At 30.9% G+C, this 19,342-nt stretch overlaps 3 protein-coding genes across 3 annotated transcripts; 2 read left to right on the top strand and 1 right to left on the bottom strand.

Annotated features, from left to right (window-relative positions):
• Positions 1-82: 82 nt before the first annotated feature.
• LOC124925340 lies at positions 83-3,607 on the bottom strand. Its single transcript, XM_047465310.1, has 4 exons — positions 3,320-3,607; positions 1,981-2,331; positions 549-868; positions 83-309 (listed from the first exon to the last, which is right to left on the bottom strand). Exons 1-4 carry the CDS (start codon positions 3,605-3,607, stop codon positions 87-89), a joined length of 1,182 nt encoding a protein of 393 aa, XP_047321266.1. The 3' UTR covers positions 83-86.
• A 1,566-nt stretch (positions 3,608-5,173) lies between these two features.
• Positions 5,174-7,422, top strand: LOC124925337 (uncharacterized membrane protein At1g75140-like). The gene has a single exon (XM_047465308.1). The coding sequence runs from the start codon at positions 5,349-5,351 to the stop codon at positions 7,248-7,250; it is 1,902 nt and encodes a 633-aa protein (XP_047321264.1). The 5' UTR covers positions 5,174-5,348; the 3' UTR covers positions 7,251-7,422.
• A 5,274-nt stretch (positions 7,423-12,696) lies between these two features.
• Positions 12,697-15,006, top strand: LOC124925339 (zinc finger protein GAI-ASSOCIATED FACTOR 1-like). The gene is made up of 4 exons (XM_047465309.1): positions 12,697-12,884; positions 12,979-13,375; positions 13,457-13,680; positions 13,994-15,006. The coding sequence occupies exons 1-4, from the start codon at positions 12,812-12,814 to the stop codon at positions 14,869-14,871; spliced, it is 1,572 nt and encodes a 523-aa protein (XP_047321265.1). The 5' UTR covers positions 12,697-12,811; the 3' UTR covers positions 14,872-15,006.
• The last annotated feature ends 4,336 nt before the right edge of the window (positions 15,007-19,342 follow it).

Below are 19,342 nucleotides of genomic sequence, written 5' to 3'. Positions count from 1 at the left end.
ATGTTACAATTTACATAAAAAAATTTGAGATGAAAAATTACTATAATAAACTACTTACTTTAAAAGAAATAACCAAATATATTTGTTTATATTATTATTGCAGGCTCATCATCTTCCACCAATATCTCACTTTTGAAAAGATCCGCCGGCGGCAAAAAACAATCTAAAGACAATCCAGTTATATTAAAATCAACCTCTTCAATCCGCCATGTTTCATCAATCTTCGCTCGATGATTTAACGACCGCCCATATCGATAAATCGTCGCACTTGTTCTTCCTCCATGTGCAATGTTAATTCCATCAATACATCTGTTCATTTTCAAAAAAACCCTTATTTATAAATCCGTTTGTCATCAAACTTTTCCGTCTAGGACAGCCCATTTAATAAAATTAAAAATTTTAATTAAATTTACTAGATATTTTTACTATTTAAGTCTTTAGTATAGTATTTCAATTTTTTTTAACTGAAATTTGAACAATCAAATGTTTTTTCACGTTTTTCCTACATGGATAGTCCAATTCTGGAGGTTGACACTGAATACTCTTACCTGTAATCCTCTAAGGTTGATTCAATGTTGGTTTCCCAATAGATGTTTTCGTCATTTGTCGCGGCGGCAGAGGAGGAGGAGGAAGTGTTTTTCATGCGAACTAGTTTTGTATCTTCAAATTGAATTAGAAGACCGGTTCGTTGGCTGAAACAACCCCAGATCCTATGATGGACGATTTCGGTGTTTGGAGTGCTCTGAATGCTTAGAATGTCGGGCGAGATTTCCAGTTTGAGGATGAAACACTCTTCATTGTTTATGCTTTTTTCTCCTATGCATACTGCGCTCAAGAACAGGCTTGCTGTTGATCTTGGATCTAAACCCTGTTTAGTATTTAACAACTTATTTCAATTCGATGGATGTTTCGGTTTAAATTAAGTTCGAATTGATTTGAAATTGAATCGAATTATCCAAATTATCTAATAAATTTCGGATAGTAAAATTGGATTGGAAAGGAATTTAAATGGTCAAATTGTATATAGTAAAATTTGGATTATTTTGTTACGAACATAGATTTTAGATATTTTTTTAATTTTTCAAATTTGAAACTATTTATCGTTAAAAATTATATAAAATAAGAATTTGTTGGTTAGATTGTTAACTCATTATCTACATAATATTTATAAATAAAATATCAATATTACTAATTTTATCGATCTGATAATTTTCACTAATGAATTTTAAAGAAATAATATATAGTTAAAAGTTAAAACGCTTCATTCGCTAAAATTCGGTAGTTAAATTAGTGATATAATCTTTTATTTATTTATAAATATCATGTAACTAATAAGTTAACGATGTTTAAATAGTTTTTAAAAAAAATATTTTGTATAACTTTTAACCACATAAATTTTAAAATTTTGAGTTTAAAATATCAATTGGCTTCAATAAGTACCCTCAATTTAAAAATTCAGTAAAATTTAAATTAAAAATATTCTTTTTTTGGCAAAACTAAATACAATAAATTTATATATTCACTGATTACCATTATTATTTATGTTTTAAAAATACTCAGCTTATATTAAATTTTCATAAGAATCTCTTAAGTACGATGATAAATCATGATAGACAAGAGAAAATCATTCTTATAATATATTATTATAAAATGAAAAGATTATTTAAATAAAATATAACAATATTATTTTTAATCAACTAGCTTAAATATTAAGATAGTCAAGTGATTCGTAAAGGAACCAAGAACACCAGTTAGATAATTCTTTCTTAAGTTCAAATAAATGTAATTGGAATAGGCATGGCATGAAAATGTTATTGTTTTTTATTTAGTTGAAAATATTAATAAATTTTTATAATAAAGTTAAAATCTTGGTAGGGTAATTTGAAAAAGAAAATATTTATAGGTCCGAAGGTTGGGACGCTGTACTAATTATTATAATGTTTTGAATTACGTTAGATAAATATGATTCGAATGTCTAACCTGAAAGAGACGTCGAAGGGGTTTTGGAGGGCCTTTAGAGGCTTGAGAAGGGTGCGTAGAAGATTGACTCCAAGCGACTTTACCGTCGCATCCAGCACTTATTTTGCAACCGGAGACGACAAGTTCTAAGAACCAAAAGTCGGGGTTCTTTTGCCAAAGTACAAAACCGCCGAGTTCAACGTTTGTTCCTCGTTTGGTGTCTAGGGTATCGTCCCCGTTAGCTTGTTGAATGTCCGATGAAACCATTTTTAGTTGTCCGATTGCATACATGCTGTTGACCGAGTTTAGGGCGGTTAATCCACCCATTGCGGCTAAGTATTGTTGTACTATGTATTTGGCTGTTGATGCTTCCTACATATTCACTGTAAATTATTAGTCCTAAATGTATTCATTATCATATTTCATTCAAAATAATTAATGACAAATTGATATATATTGGGCTCCAAATTGGATAGTTAGAATTTTGATTCTTGGTATATCTCATAACTTTAATCATTCATTTGTTTTACCAAATGTACAAAATGACTTTTACTCATTCTAATGTATAATTTTCGTTATTCTATCTAGTTTGACACGTTTGTAAATAAAATGATATTTACAAATATTATATATATATTTTTATAAATTAAGTTTTTTTTTCTAAGGGCGATGCCTTACTTTATTAATGATATCTAACGAGGAAACGCCACATATTCAAAGAGGTAAGCAAAAGTAGGAAATTATGGTGGACCATCTTCCATTTATTTACATGTGACGCTGTCTCACTAGATATCATTAAATCGAGGGTAAGAGTTTGAAAATAATTTGGATGATTAAACAACTGTGTGATCTAATGATAGATTTGTAAAAATCCGAAAAGAGATATATTTAGTATTTTGTTTTCAATAAACTTTAAAACTTGAAATACAAGTTTTAAACTATTGAATGTGCCTTAAATGTCTTAAAAACGAGAAAAAATAAAGATAAAAGAGAATTTTTTGTTTTTTTTTATGAATATAATAAATAAATTAATAAATATTAGATATTATTATATTAAAACAAAAAGATAATGTTAATTTGTTTGGGAGAAAATTTTGTATGATTAAACAAATTAATAATTTGAATATTTATAATATAATTCAAAGTTCCAACCTTGTTTTATGAAAACTATTAAGTTTGAATCTTTAATAGTAATGCATCAAATATTTAAATAAGATGATATTTTTAAATATAAATTAATTATATATATTAACAAATTTAATAAAAAAAATTGATTAATAATTTAATTTTAACCCTAGAGGAAAAGGGGATAATGTTTATGATTTTGCAGGGTGATTTTGTCAAAGATTTTAATACTTACAATGCAACCATTGTTAATTGGCGTTGTCAATGTATTACAAGTCTGGACATGCAAAGGTATGAGAGGGGAACCGACGAGTTTCAAGAGAAGCATGAAATGATCGTTACTGTTAGAACCGGTGTTTTCGCCTCCGTTTGATGTTTGAGGCTTCTTCATCCATGCCCGCATATTCTTCCATCGCATGGCGGCATTGCATCCAATGTCGCTAAACATTTCATCCGGGACGGGCACCTCCAATACCGTCTCGAGACCATCTTCATTGTTGAAATTCGGACACAATGTCCTCATTGATTCAATCTCATACAACTTGGTAATTGTAGCTACAAGGAATTAGTTAACTAGGGTTATGAAGACAAGAAAAAAGATATGGATGAATTAAGAAATGTGTATAATCTAATCTAATTCCCTCTTTTCTCTATTCAAATTTATTGGATTTTTTTTCCTTCCTTTTTCTTTTCAAAAGAAAACACAATGAAAATTTTGGATTTTCTGTTGCAAAAGAGATTGGATAATTTTCTCCCTTTGTTTGTTAATGGTGGCAATTCAAAGTTGATTGTTATTTGACACCATTAGGTGTTTGAGAAGAGACCGTTATTGAAACTGTATTTATGCATTATCCTAACATCTTCCATTAGTTTTTTTCTTTCTCATTTGACTTTTTTTCTTCACCTTTATAAAAAAATGAAATTTGTTTTTGTTAAATATGAACTAACTTCTTTTTATTTTAATTTTTTATAAATGAGTTTTTTTTTATATAGAATTTTTTATTAGTAAATAATAACAAAATAACATTTATAATTAAAATAAGTTCTACATGAAAAATTATATGAACAATTTAAAAAAAATAATAATGTTTTAAAAGAATCATGTAATTTATTGTTGAATGTTAAAGTAGAGCAAACCCAACAAATCAATGAAACAATGTTGGAAAAATATTTATCAAATATTATGACGGACATATAAAATTATTCATAACTAATGTTTGGTAAACAACGTCGAAAAAGTCATGTTAAATAATAATAAATCATTTACATATATGATCAAAATAGTGAAAAACTCATACAAATCCTGAGAGTCGACTTAAATCAAAGATGTGAAAGAGCTCTTCCATAAAATTAATAAAGTCAATGATTGATTGACCATAGAGAGAGTGTTACAGATAGGTGTAAAATGAAAAATAACTCTAAATTCGATTATTTCATCTATTTTGTTGTTAAAATTAGATGGACACAAACTCGAACAAAAGATCATCAATACAATCATGGAACATGAGTAACAAACTACCCATAATAATATTCAGATTACAAAAATAAATAAAAAAATTAAATTTGACTAAACAGGATATCGAACTGAAAAGGATATAACATCAATTCAAATCTAAGTTATAAAAGGACAAAAATAAGACACCTTCCAATATTAAATAAAAAATAATTTATTTGACTAAACAGGATATCGAACCGAAAAGGATATAACATCAATTCAAATCTAAGTTATAAAAGGACAAAAATAAAAGACCTTTCAATGCTAAATAAAAAATAATTTATTATAATTTATTAAAGAGCACGAAATGAGGAAAAAATGACTAAATGAGGTTTTTTTTAGTCATGATTCTAAAGAAAACTAGATTCAAAATATAAAAATGTTTAATAAAACAATGTATAAATTCAAGTTAGAGTGAAAAATTGGATTGAGAAAGAAAGTGTAAGGATATTAAGATTTAAAGTTATCATTGAATCCCGGGGACTTTCTAATAAAAGTACAATTACAGTTTATCAACGTGTCATTATCGTAGAAGACACATTAACAATTTGGTATGCAGCGGATTACCGCTCCTTCCTTCCCCACAGTAAAGAAACTGCTTCATCTCTCTCTCCAAAACCAAGGCAGTTTCCTCTCTAAGAACCAGACAATTTCACTCACCTTATTAACATCTCCATCATCAAATCTCACTGAAGATCCATTCCAATCAGTCCATTTCATGGCGATTCAAGCTTTCTGAACTTCCAGCTTTCTCCTTACGCTACTCGAAATGGCAGTTTCCCTAACAGGCATGTTATTCTCTTACTTCTTCTTCTACGCACTTACTTTTTCTACCGTTTTAGCTGTTTTAGGATCGGATCCAGTAATAATTCCTCCATTGAATACGAACACAACCGAACTTAATTCCACCGAGGTTTTGAATCGGCAACAAGTTCAATTGGATAAGTTAGAATCGATAGTGAGAAATCTTAGTCAGTTAGTGTCTAGGTTAGAGTCGAACTCTGGAGAAACTCCTACGAAGATTGTTCCTCCTGGAGTTTCGGATGGATATCCGTATCCAGAAATAGTTAGATCGTATAACAATGATCAATCTACTCAATCGACTCAATCGGTTGAGAAAATTAGAGTTGTAGATGGAAATCCACCCGGTGCTGTATCGGTTACTAGACATAATCCGTTTTGGTCTGAGAGATTTCAATTTGTATCTGCTGTTAAGTTGAATTCAAATGCTACATGTATTAACATATTGCCGTTTAAGGATTTTGATGGATTGAGTAAGTATATTGCTGTTGGGAATGAATTAGGGAAAGTTTATGTGATTCTTAGAAACGGTGAAGTTTTGATAGATTTCAATACAACTTCTGATTCGCCTGTTACTTCTATGTTATCTTACATATCTGTTGGTAAGAACGAAACTGTTTTGATCACTGGCCATAAGAATGGCTTGATTCATGTTCATAGAGTGTTTGAGGCTTCGACGGTGGAGGAATGGAGTTCGTTGTCGATGAATAATGTCGCGAAATTCGATTCTCCTCCTGAAATTGTGGATGGTGGGATGGAGATTAACATGTTGGAATTGCATTATGTTGGGAGAACTAAGTATATTTTGTCTACTGATGTTAGTGGGACGATTAGAGTGTTTAGGGAAAATGGAACGGTTTATGGATTAGCTGTTCCTACTAGTAAACCTCTAGCATTCTTGAAACAAAGGCTTTTGTTCTTGACTGAAACCGGGGCTGGCTCGATCGATTTAAGATCCATGAAGATTAAGGAGAACGAATGCGAAGGATTGAACTATTCTTCTCCCGCGGTATCCTACACATTCGATTCAACCGATCGGTCGAAAGCTTACGGATTAACCACCGACGGAGATTTGATCCACATTATGTTATTAGGCGACGTTTTGAACTTCAAATGTCGAGCTAGGGTTTCAAAGAGGAAAATTGATACGATAAAGCCGATCGCGTTACAAGCAATCCGAGGCTATTTGCTCGTGGTGAATCCCGATAAGGTGTTCGTTTACAACATTTCGTCTCAACATTACGTTAGGTCGGGTGGGCTGCGCTTACTTTTCGCGGCGGGGATCGATGAGGTACGATACTCGTTTCCTCATTTCGATATTAACGATACTAGGAATTCAATCCCTTTAATCGCTAGCGATCGCGAAAAGATGATCGTTTTGAGTCTAGGTGGCGGTTATGTTGGGACGTTTAGGTCGAACCTTCCGGTGGCTAAACCGGAGTCGAATACTATTCTTTGGACGAGCCCAATTTTATTCTTCGTTCTTTTCTTGTTCGCGGCTTGGTATTGTTTCGCGAAGAAGAAAGAAGCGCTTACTTCGTGGGGACCGGACGATCCTTTTACGACAACACCATTAAGTTTCCCGGATTCGACTTCTTCTACAAGAGGTGAAGGAGGAGGAGGAATAAGAGGTGGTTCGTCGAGAAGGTTTGCATCTCCTACTAGGTTTTCGAGTGGGACAGTTAGTCCTTTTAGGTCTGGCTCGGGTGAGAATGGTTCAAGGCCTGGTCCGGTTACCGCAAATGAACCTAACTTGGGGCCGAGGGCGGGTGAATTGAAATTTCGTGGGGCGAATATGGAGACTTCGGGTTTGCAGAAAAGAAGGGAGAGTTTGTATGGGCATAATCCGGTTGCAGAGAACAAAGATTGAATGCGCGAGATCGATTTCGATTGTCGGGTTTTAGTTTTCAGTTAATTTGTTGTAACTTTTGTTTTTTTGTATGGAAGTTGATAGTTTAAGGGAGTTTTAATTGATGTTATGAGAATAATAATGATAGAAATATATTATGGGATGAACTTATAATTGATTTTTGTTTGTATTAGTTGAAATTATTGATGTTAATTTTTATTGAATTTGGTCCATTTGGTTTGTTAATATCCATTGTCAATCAAGTGAATTAAAACTAAGTGATAAAAAAGTTTTCAAATCTTAAATAAGAAATTTCTCACTAAAAATAGGATTAAGAAAAACATTGGCATTTTGTCATATTATTCTTAAGAAAATTTTAAAATAAAGGAGTAGACAATAGTAAAATAAACAACATAACTAAAATCAATATGAATTTGGATTTAAAGGTAAACACCAAACAAATTTCATTTGAAAATTAACTGTTATGTCAGACAATTTGATTTATTTGAAAACAATTTTTTTGCATTGATGAGAAAACATTCATAAATTTTATTATAAACATTTTTTTAAAATATCTTATTAATGTTAATTTATATGTCCTTTTCTTTCTTTTTGTTGCTGGAAATTTCAATTTTTTTTCATAATATTTTTAGCTATATTTTCCCTTTTTTTTGTTGGGAAAATGAGGATTTTTCAAATTTATATTTATTTTTTAATTTCTTATCAAGTTAACTCATTAAATTGATTTTTTTTTTTTTGCAGATATACAATTTTATCAAATATATCCAATTTTCCTTTAAAATCTTGGTATTAATTAGTATCAATAAAAATAGTATGAAACCAGAATTCTCTTTTAAACTTTTTAACAAATAAAAACATTTTTTTGATTTTTCCAAGGTATTAGTTACTTATGTTATATATTTTTAACATTTTTTTTTGTTCAAATTTAGATCCATCCTACCTAAAATATTTTCAAATGAGTATTAGTTTAATATTCAACATGATTTGGATTTGTCGGCATATTTGACATCCTAATGGGGGAGAAAATAAATTAGAAATTGACCAAAGTTTAAATGAAGTCCCACAAACTTCTTTTCAAATCCAAAATTTCAAAACAATACTTTCCTCATAAAAGGATGATCAAAAGAAAAACATAGTGATGTAAAAGGATATTCTCCTCTTGGATGATTCAATCACATCCATCCAATGGATCATCCTTTTTTTTTATGAAACCAATACCATTGATTATAAACTTTATCAGCTTTATGTATAGTTTTATGTAAAAAGAAATGAAATAGTACAACAATGAGTAGAAAGGTTGAAAACAATGTAAAACACAACTTATCAAATCGACCATGATTGCTTCTCTTGGAAGGTCATTTGGATCATATTTCTTGCTTTTTGACATTTTAATTTCTCTTTCATTGAGGGACCATTTCAATTTCCATCATCTCTAATTCCTCACAGCTGTTATTTCCATCTCACTATTTACACTTTAAATTATATCCTTTTAGGGGTTGTTTGTATTATTTAAAAAATAATAATCATGTAATATAATATAAGAGTCATTTAGACCTACCTAACGACAAAAACTAACGACAAAAACATGAGTGTCCAAAGTGTTACTAAACACACAAAAACACAACAAGATTAACCATTAAAAGAGTGTCGAAAAAAAAAACTACAATCAATTCTTAATATTAGAAAGAATTTACCCGGGAGAGATTGAGTCTAGTTCGAAATTGAGTTATTTAAATAAGTTATTATTATTTGGATTGAAATTATGAAAAATTGAGTTATTAAATTATAAATTTAAAAGGTATTAATATTTAATAATAAGTTAATTGATTTAATTGATAGAGAGCCCTCTGAAATGATAGTGAATTATTTAAATAACCATACTGAATAAGACCTTGTATATCTCTATAAAGATTTAATTATGTCAATAAATATCTCGAATTTGGATCTATTGTGCCCTATTCGTGGTTGAAAAGTTAATATGATTTATCAAGAATTGAAAAGGGTTGGGCAAACCAAGATATCAATGACATGTTATATCACACTATTTGTTTTCAAAAATGTCTCTATAGAAGTCTTTTTATGTCACTTAAATGTAAACATAATGGATCAAATAAGTCTTTCTTTCTAAAAAAAACATGTAATATAATATATGAGTCATTTAGACCTAACGACAAAAACATGAGTGTTCAAAGTGTTACCAAAAACAAAAAAACACAACGAGATTAATTAACCATTAAAAGAATGTCGAAAAAAAACTACAATCAATTCTTAATATTAGGAAGAATTTATCCGGGAGAGATTGTGTCTAGTTCGAAATTGAGTTATTTAAATAAATTATTATTATTTGGATTGAAATTATGAAAATTTGAGTTATTAAATTATAAATTTAAAAGGTATTAATATTTAATAATAAGTTAATTGATTTGATTGATATAGTGCCCTTTGAAATCATAGTGAATTATTTAAATATCCGTACTGAATAAGACCTTGTATATATCTATAAAGACTTAAATTGTGTCAATAAATATCTCGAATTTGGATCAATTGTGTCGCACCAAAGAAGGAGGGCATTTGTGGATGAAAAGTTACAACAATTTATCAAGAATTGAAAAGTGTTAGGCGAACCAAGATAACAATGACATGTTATATCACACTATTTGTTTTCAAAAATGTCTCTATAGAAGTCTTTTTATGTCACTTAAATGTAAACATAATGGATCAAATAAGTCTTTCTTTCTTAAAAAAAACCATTTATAAGTGATTGTGTGGTAGGCAGTTTTTGTGCATCTCAAATAATTTGAAAAAGATATTAATAATACAATATGTCAATGACTTCACTCTACTTCAATAGATAATTGTATGGCATATTTATATAAATTTAAAATAATATGAATGTGAATAAAGAAATTGAAGCATAATGTCACAACTTTCTAAATAGGCCCCATATGTGGTTGTAAAATAAAATAAAATAAAAAGACTATGATATTTAACACCATGGTAAATAAGTTGAATAAGTTTTCTTAAAGAAATATTTAATTTATCAAACGTGTTAAATTTGACTTTTATTAAGGGAGAACCTTCTGATCTATATATATATATATAATGATGCTTAATTTTTAAAGTGTCCGGATTGCCGGGTCGAGAGCTGTGGTTAATTTGGATATATGTGAGAGTAATAGATACTTGAGTCGGATTGTGAGTTGACCTGCCCATAAAAATTTTATCGTAATATTTTTTCACGGTTTTTTATATTATTACTCGTGCAAATGCACGGGATACATGCTAGATTAAATAAAGATCAATGTAACAGAGGACCATGCTAACCGCTTAAAATAAACTTGATTAAATAAAAGAAAAAACAAAAAAACAAAATGAACTCTCTCAATGTTAAAACACTTCAACAAATAATGAAGTAAGTCTATATTACACTTTTTTTTTTTTTTTTTATCAATAATTATTAATTAAACTTTCTTAATAAAGGCATAATGTTGAGATTGAACTTATCATGACAATCAAACTTATCATGACAATCAAACTTATCCATTCACACAATCTCTAAGAAATCTCATAAGAATTTTGCAAGAAATTACTAGAATGTGAATAGAGATTATTACAATCCACTTTAGTTGGTAAAATGATAAGATCATTGTCTTCTTGTCAATGGTGGCATCTTCTCATTAAATAAAAGTTTTTTTTTAGGTAAAGAATTCAATTATTACATTGACCAAGTTTGATTTAAAAACAAATATTTACACAACAATAAACAATTCATTTAATTGTAACAGCAATAAACATAAATAATAACTAGTAAAAAATGAATCATCAAATATTTTGTGTATAAAATAATATAAAAAAATATCTAAATTTGAAATTGGTCCTCTAATAGTAAAACTTTTGAAGTTAGGGAGAGGAGACTTTTTTTTTTCACTTACATAATTATTATTGTCTGAACTGACATTCATGGAGGGCCATATTATGCTTATATGATTAAAAAAAAAATACTTTATAGTTATCTTCTTTTTTTCTTTTTCTTTTTACACAAATACTACAATTATTGGACTTTGATTAGATGATTAACCACATAAATGGAAAGAAGTGTAATTATAAGGTTTTTCTTAATGGGGGCCATTCAATTCTTCATGATTTTGTTTGTTGGTCCTAGAGAAGCATGATATTAATTGTTATAATTATAATTGTTTTGGGTAGTTAAATTTGAATCCATTGTTGATTAATTAATTTAATTAAAACTGATTTTATCTTAGATTCTTAGAAAAATTTATGATTATTTGAAAAAAAATCATGTTTGCTTTCAAATAATTAGATTGTTTGAGTTTATGTATTATTTTATCTATATTTTTAACTTAATAATAAAATAAATCATTACCATCTTATTTATTTATTTTAATTAATTACCTCATTTAATTTATAGATTAAAATATATTTTAAATATTTTTATCAAACAAAAATTTAATTTATTCAAATAAAATTCCAAAGCCTAAAAAAATGAGTTATATTTATATACTTCAATTTTGATAAATTTATTTTAAAAAAATGATGAGGAAGAGAAAATTTGATATTGAGTTACATGGTTTAATTTGATTCTAAATAGTTAAAAATTAACAAAAAAAAAAATTTTCAATTCTTTTTATTTAATTGATAGAAAATAGAATTTACTTTTAAAACAAAATTACAAGATAACTATTATCTACATCATCAAAGTTATTAGTGGGATCATCTAAATCTAACTTTATTTAGTTAGAGAAACATTTATGATATCACAGAAGTAAATATTTCATTTTTTTAATAGTTTTTTTTTCTCACGTCATATTAAAATATTATTATAAAAATAAAATATAATTAATATAGATAGAATTTTAGTAAATGAAAAAGTTATATAAAAATAAAATATTATCATCACTTTGACCAAATTGTACTAAAAATAACCGTTTAAGTTTTTTATTAATTAAATTTATAAAGTAATAAAAAAAATAAAATAATAATATTTTTAGTACAAAGATAAGTCTCTGTATACTGTTGACAATCACGAGAAAGCCACAGAGCACTAGACGACAAACACCATTTTTGTCGTCTTTCCTTTATCGTCCTTATCTACCACATTTTCATTTTTTTTTTATTTTAATAAAAATAATTTTAAAATATAATAAAAATTTCAAATTAATGTATTCGGTGATATTTTTTCGGTTAGTTGAATTTTTAATTTAAATAATTCACAAAAAGACAAATCACCGCTTAGTCAGAAGCCGACTAAGAACAGACTCATTTGACACGTGGATGATGATGCATTTACTCGTGCTTATATTAAGTCTTGTTTGTTTTCATTATAATTAATCAAATTAAAATATTAATTTATTTATTTTTTTTCTGAAAAAATTAAACTGCCGCCATATAAGACCTTCTTCATGAGCCGACTGAACCATTTCTTCAAATCCCGAAACCCTACTGTATCATCTCTCTTTCCTTCTTCCTTTCAAATTGCAGGTTTCCGGCGAAGATTTTGAACGTGGAATTAGTTTTTCCGGCGACGACGGATTTCGATTTCCATGGCGGCTCGTGAAAATGAAGAAGGAAGTACATCGATGGTGAAGAAGAAGCGAAATCTACCTGGAATGCCTGGTAGAGAATGAGAGATGAGAGATGAGAGATGAGATTATAGGTGATGGATTAGTTACTGTTTTCTGCATTCTGATTTTGTGAATTGATTTTGTAGATCCGGAGGCAGAGGTGATTGCGTTATCGCCGAAGACTTTGTTAGCGACGAACAGATTCGTATGTGAGATCTGTAACAAAGGATTTCAGCGTGATCAGAACTTACAACTTCATCGACGAGGACATAACTTACCTTGGAAGCTCCGGCAACGTACGAACAATGAAATCAGGAAGAAAGTGTACGTGTGTCCTGAATCGAGTTGTATTCATCACGATCCGAAACGAGCACTTGGAGATCTGACTGGAATTAAGAAACACTTCTGCCGTAAACACGGCGAGAAGAAATGGACCTGTGAGAGATGCTCGAAGAAATACGCTGTTCAATCTGATTGGAAAGCACATATGAAAATCTGCGGCACTAAGGAGTATCGATGCGACTGCGGAACTCTATTTTCTAGGTTTAGATCAAATCAATTCGTTAAATCCTCCTTTTCGTTCTTCTTCTTCTAATTAGGTTTCCGAGTTTTTGATTGTTGCAGGAGAGACAGTTTCATCACTCACAGAGCTTTCTGCGATGCTTTGGCTCATGAGAATTCACAAACCGTTCCTCCGCCTCCGGTTCCGTCTCCGGCGCCGGCGCCGGCAACGGCAACTGCACCGGCAACTGCACCGGCGGCTTCTTCATCATCCAGTCCTCCACCGCCGCCTCTTACTCCTCCTTCTACCAATGTTCTATCTCCAGTACTGTCAATTCAAAGCTCAGGTACGTAGTTGAATCAATTTTCACGTGTTTCTGTAAATCTTTTGTCAATTTGTGATTACTTAATTGAAAAGGAATATGGTGGTCCTTCTCCATTGATGAAACGAAAGTTCATCTTCTCTTTTGTCTTCTATCTCTATCTGTATAATAAATTACTATTACTCATTGAAGATTGAATCAGTCGTCTTTCATGGAATGTTAATTTAATAAACCTGAAAAAGTACGACCTAATTGTTTCCCCCTTTCTGTAAAACTGTCATAGAAAAGGTCTATCAATTCTCTCTCTTATAATATTTTCTTAATCTGTGCCTTACAGATGCGCCAGACCAAACTCAAATCCCTCTTGTTCCGGAGCCGGAGCCGGCGCCGGCGCTGGCCTTGACCTCATCTTCACATCAAGATGTGAATGCCTCTGCTATCTATGCTCAATTTAATCCGGCGGTGGCACCACCGCCTCTCCCGTCGCCGTCATCATTCGAGGAGATGTTTTGTGATGTGGTTGTGAACACTACTAATCGAAGCAATACCCAGATAGAATTACCTGTATCTCTGTCTCTATCACCAACCTTTCAATTCATTAGTAATGGTGCAAGTTCGTCTCTATTCAGAAACATACCCGATCAGAACCGTCACTCCGGGAGGTGTTACATTCAAGCTCCGGCGACTCACCAACCTGCAGCAATGTCAGCCACTGCTTTACTACAAAAAGCAGCTCAAATGGGATCAACCGTATCAAGTTCCTCCTTTCTTTGTGGGCTTGGGTTTGGCAATCGATCAACCCCATCTGAGAATCAGATCGAACTCATCGATTCACAAAGACCCAATAATCATAATAACATTATTTATGCCATCCCGAAAACAGAAACCGATCTGATTCTTCCCTCCTCCGCCGCCGGCGGAGGAACCTTCTCATTCAATGGAAATGGGCCGACAACTCTTGATCTTCTCGGACTCGGAATTGGCGTCGGTGTTGGTGTTGGTGTTGGTGTTGGTGGTGGTGGTGGTGGTGGTGGGGAAGCGAGTCGTGGGTTTTCTGCGTTGATGACATCGATGAATGGGGGTTTAAGCAGTAGTGGTATTGGTCTTGACGTCGCCGGCGGTAATGGTTCTGGTTTCCGGGGAGTGGAGTCCGGCGATCATCATGAAGGTTGGAAAGGTAATGGTGCATCTGAAATGAAGTCTTATTTTGAATAAGGTAATTAGTTTCTTTTTGCATGACTTTAGAGATGCTTTCTATTTTTTTTGTTGGGATTTGGTACTTATGCATAGCTTTGCTATTTTAATTTATTCATTACATTAGAATATTTATAATAATGATTATTGACTTCAGTCCATTTTTTTTAAATTTTCTACCTTGTTTGTTTGAAATGTAGGATAGATTTTGTCAAATGTTTTTCCAAGCTCTAGGAATATGAGGTTTTTTGAAGTGACAAAAAATAAAGGAATTTGTTTGTATTTGAAATGAAATATTTTATTGAATTTTGTTGTGTAATATGTATGGAAAGTTAGATTGTGTTATATATTTTAAATTTCAAATAATTTTTTTTGTCCATGTGATACAAATCTCTTTAAAAAATGTTTTATTTAAGGAGCTATAATTTATAAAAAGTAAGCACTTGTGAAAATAGCTAGTTTATAAATAAAAACAAAGAACATTAAAAAATCTAATACACTATCTAGTTCTAAATTTTTATTTATTTATTTAGGAATTACCATGATCTTCTATACAGAGATGTCAATAAAACAAATTAGTCTAAGAATCCTCTCGTTCTTGTACGGGATCGATTTGAGGAATTCTCGTTTTTGTTCGGATCAATTTGAGGAATTTTGAAATGAACTTATCATCCTCCTCTTGGGGAATAGTAGCCAAGCTTATACAAGAGAGAGCAATAACAATGGAAAATACGTCATTATTATTTGTTCCGTGTTTTCAGTATTCCTGGTAAATGTAGGGAGGGGCATATAAATATCATCTTTGTTCATTCCGACCTCGACATTAATTCAGAATGTATATCATTAAGGAAGATTAAATTGTCGTATGCCCAACAATTCAGAATGTATATCATCAAGGCGGATTAAATTGTCGTGTGCCCGACAATTCAGAATGTATATCATTAAGGCGGATTAAATTGTCGTGTGCCCGACAATTCAGAATGTATATCATTAAGGCGGATTAAATTGTCGTGTGCCCGACAATTCAGAATGTATATCATTAAGGCGGATTAAATTGTCGTGTGCCCGACAATTCAGAATGTATATCATTAAGGCGGATTAAATTGTCGTGTGCCCGACAATTCAGAATGTATATCATTAAGGCGGATTAAATTGTCGTATGCCCGACAATTCATACTGTATATCATTAAGGCAGATTAAATTGTCGTATGCCCGACAATGCAGAATGTATATAATTAAGGCGGATTCAATTGTCGTATGCCCGACAATTCAGAATGTATATCATTAAGGCAGATTAAATTGTCGTATACTGTGTCCCCACATTTATGACCGCAAACTTTAGTTGAAAATGTTTTCAATGATAATTAAATTTATGATATTCGATCTACTATTTATATATTTTTTTGTCACTTTAGTTACGATATTATGATTATTTCGTTATAAGCTTTTGTGTGGTTATCTCTTTCTAAGTTTTTATGTGGATAAAAATAAATAAGAGACTATCACGTTCTAAACTTTTGCATGCATGAGAACCACTATTTATTTAGTTTTTTTTTTTTTGTACATCATCCAAGTGTTAGTTACTTGTAATTTGTTGAAGTCATGTATTTAGTTTTGTAAATTATTTTTTTAATCAAACAATCTATCACATGATGGCCCATAAGGTAGCCATATTTCCTCAATGGAGATGCCCATACAAAGGTCGACCCATGATTCCCCAAAGGTCATTTCTTTACATAGCCCGTTGCTCCACCTCCACAATAGACTTAGTGTCGGCCTCGAAGTTTGGGTCATAGTCGGAAAAAAATTATTATTATTTTTTGTTTAACTTATGCGTTACATCAAAACATAAATAGTATAAAATAATTTGTATTTAAATTAACAAAAAGTATGATATTAAGGTTGCGAATTTAACTCTCTTGTAAAATAGCTGTTTTTTTTCAGTTCTAGCCTTCTAGGGCCCCGGATAAGTTGGGAAGTAGGAACCCTAAGGAGCTGCATAACTCACTTCACCCTAGGACCACCGAGAATACACTCCATGTTGATCTCACACATTCGTCCAAAGTAAGAAGTTGTCATACTATTTAGATAATGACTTTTGGGCCAAATCTAGCATTTGTTAAGAGTAGAACACACAATTTTAACAACGACATATTTAATTATGTCCTAATGCTCCAACCCATTTCTCCCCTTCCTCAAAGTATATATAAAAAGTGATTTATACCCAAAAAGTAGATAAATAATATAATTGTTTTCTTTGAAAAAAACAAACATTTATTTTAACATATTCAAAATTTTCAAATAAAATTAAACAACTCGAATGATTTTGGTGATGTTGACATTCATATGATTTGAAGTTATGTTGGATAGATTGAAACACTTCTCCAGTACGAGTGGATTTATTACATACAAAAACAGAGTTAAGATTTGAAATCTACCCGGGTTATTTTTCACAAAATCTACCCGAGCTAGAATGAGAATAATATCAAGCAAATAAAGAAAATAAACAAGTTAAATGTCGTTATTTTCCTTTAGTGACGAAAAATCTATCAAAATATACAAAATATATGGTATTTTTTATACAAAATATATATCCACCAAATATTTGGCATATATATAAAATATTTGGGGCTACCTGGGTAGATCCACCCTTGTATGCACATTAGTTCAAATATCCACCAAATTTATTAATTTGTCCATCAAATCCTTAAAATAATTGGAAGAGACTGGTATTGTCGATTTGAGAGATTTTTTTTTTGCTGAATATATACTGAGTGTCGAAGAAGACTAATGTGTTGTTGAAGATGAAATTATTGAGAACGTGTCCATATCAACAAATCAACAAACATCGGTTATATAATTGAAAAAATCTTAAAGAAATCGAAAACCAGTCGAGAGGTGATCCCCATCTCTAAACTATATCTTGTTAACAGATGGAGGCAAACCTGAATGTTACGAGGAAGCAATACAATCCGATGAATCAATTAAGTAGAAGTCTGCAATGAAAGATGACATGGACTATTTGAACTCAAATTAGACTTAGGAGCTCACTATGCTAACAAAGGGAAATAAATCACTTCACAACAAATGGATCTTCAGTATTAAAGAAGAACATGATAAAACCGTGATGTATAAGGTAAGGTTGGTTGTGAAAGGATTTCAACAAAAAGAAGGTATTGACTACAATGAGATATTCTCTCAATTGGTCAAATTAATAACAATCATAACTATTTTGAGTTTGGTTATGAAAGAAGATATTCATATTCAACAAATGGATGTCATATTTTTTTCTTCATGGTGATTTGGATGTAGAGATTTGAAGGCGACAACCACAAGGCTTTAAAATCAAAGGAAAAGATGAGTTTGTGTGTAAACTTTAGAAGAGTTTGTATGGTTTGAAACAGACTCTAAGGAAATGGTATAAAAAGTTCGATAGCTCCATGAAAAATAACATTTTTTTGAGGTGTGAAGTTGATCATTGCTGCTATATTAAGAGGTTTGATAAATCGTACATTATTCTGCTTCTCTACGTTGATAACATGTTGATTGCTGAAACAATCTTACATAAGATTAACAAGCTAAAAAAGAGTTGTCTGAAAAATTTGCAATGAAGGATTGGTGCTGTAAAACAAATCCTTGTGATGAGAATTTTCAGAGATAAAGAAGTTTTCAAGCTTTTATAAGAAGAATATGTGAAGAAAGTTTTTAACAGATTCAACTTGTACGATGCAAAATCAGTTACTACCCCTTTAGCTAGTCACTTCAGACTATCTAAAGATCAATCGCCTTCAACAAAGGATGAAAAAAAAATTATATGGTCACCGTTCCATATTTTTTCTGTCATTGGTTGTATTATGTATGCGATGGTTTGCACACAATCATACATATCACATATAGTGAGAGTTGTTAGCAGATTCATGAGCAATCCGGGTAGACAACATTGAGAAGCACTAAAGTAGATACTACGATACTTAAGAGTAAGTATGTGTCTCGCTTTGTATTTTCAAAAATCTAATATGAGTTTTGAAGGATATGTTGATGCCGACAATGGTGGTGATGTTGATAGCATGAAAAGCATAATATGGTACATCTATACTCTGGGAGATATTATAATCAGTTATGTTTCAAAACTGTAGAAGATTGTTGTTTTTTCTAGTTGAGAGGAAGAGTATGTTGCGAGACATAGTATGTTGCTGTGACAGAGGTTACTAAGGAGATGATGTGATTGCAACCCTTTTTGCGAGAATTGGGTCAAGACTACGATGAAAGTGTGTTGTAATACAATAGTTAGAGTGTTGATTTAGTAAAGAATCATGTTTATCATGGCAGGACGAAGCATATACAAGTTCGTTATCATTTTATCCGATCAACGATGGAGTGTTAGCTTTTGAAAAGATTCTCGGGAGTGAGAATCCAACTAATATGCTAATGAAAGTTGTGACAAACGAGAAACTGAAGTTGTGTGCAACTTAAATTGGTCTTCTTCGTTAAA

The sequence above is a fragment of the Impatiens glandulifera genome, chromosome 2, assembly GCF_907164915.1.
Source record: "Impatiens glandulifera chromosome 2, dImpGla2.1, whole genome shotgun sequence".
NCBI classification, from domain to species: Eukaryota; Viridiplantae; Streptophyta; class Magnoliopsida; order Ericales; family Balsaminaceae; genus Impatiens; species Impatiens glandulifera.
Note: the sequence above shows the minus strand (reverse complement) of the source record. Positions and strands in the feature narration are given on the sequence as shown.

Coding starts and splice junctions, on each gene's coding strand:
- LOC124925340 (XM_047465310.1), bottom strand. CDS start 3,607: ATGAGGACATTGTGTCCGAATTTCAACAATGAAGATGGTCTCGAGACG. Junction 2,332..3,319: donor CAATTAACAATGGTTGCATT/GTAAGTATTAAA, acceptor GTGAATATGTAG/GAAGCATCAACAGCCAAATA. Junction 310..548: donor TCAACCTTAGAGGATTACAG/GTAAGAGTATTC, acceptor GAAAATGAACAG/ATGTATTGATGGAATTAACA.
- LOC124925337 (XM_047465308.1), top strand. CDS start 5,349: ATGGCAGTTTCCCTAACAGGCATGTTATTCTCTTACTTCTTCTTCTAC.
- LOC124925339 (XM_047465309.1), top strand. CDS start 12,812: ATGGCGGCTCGTGAAAATGAAGAAGGAAGTACATCGATGGTGAAGAAG. Junction 12,885..12,978: donor AAATCTACCTGGAATGCCTG/GTAGAGAATGAG, acceptor TTGATTTTGTAG/ATCCGGAGGCAGAGGTGATT. Junction 13,376..13,456: donor TGCGGAACTCTATTTTCTAG/GTTTAGATCAAA, acceptor TGATTGTTGCAG/GAGAGACAGTTTCATCACTC.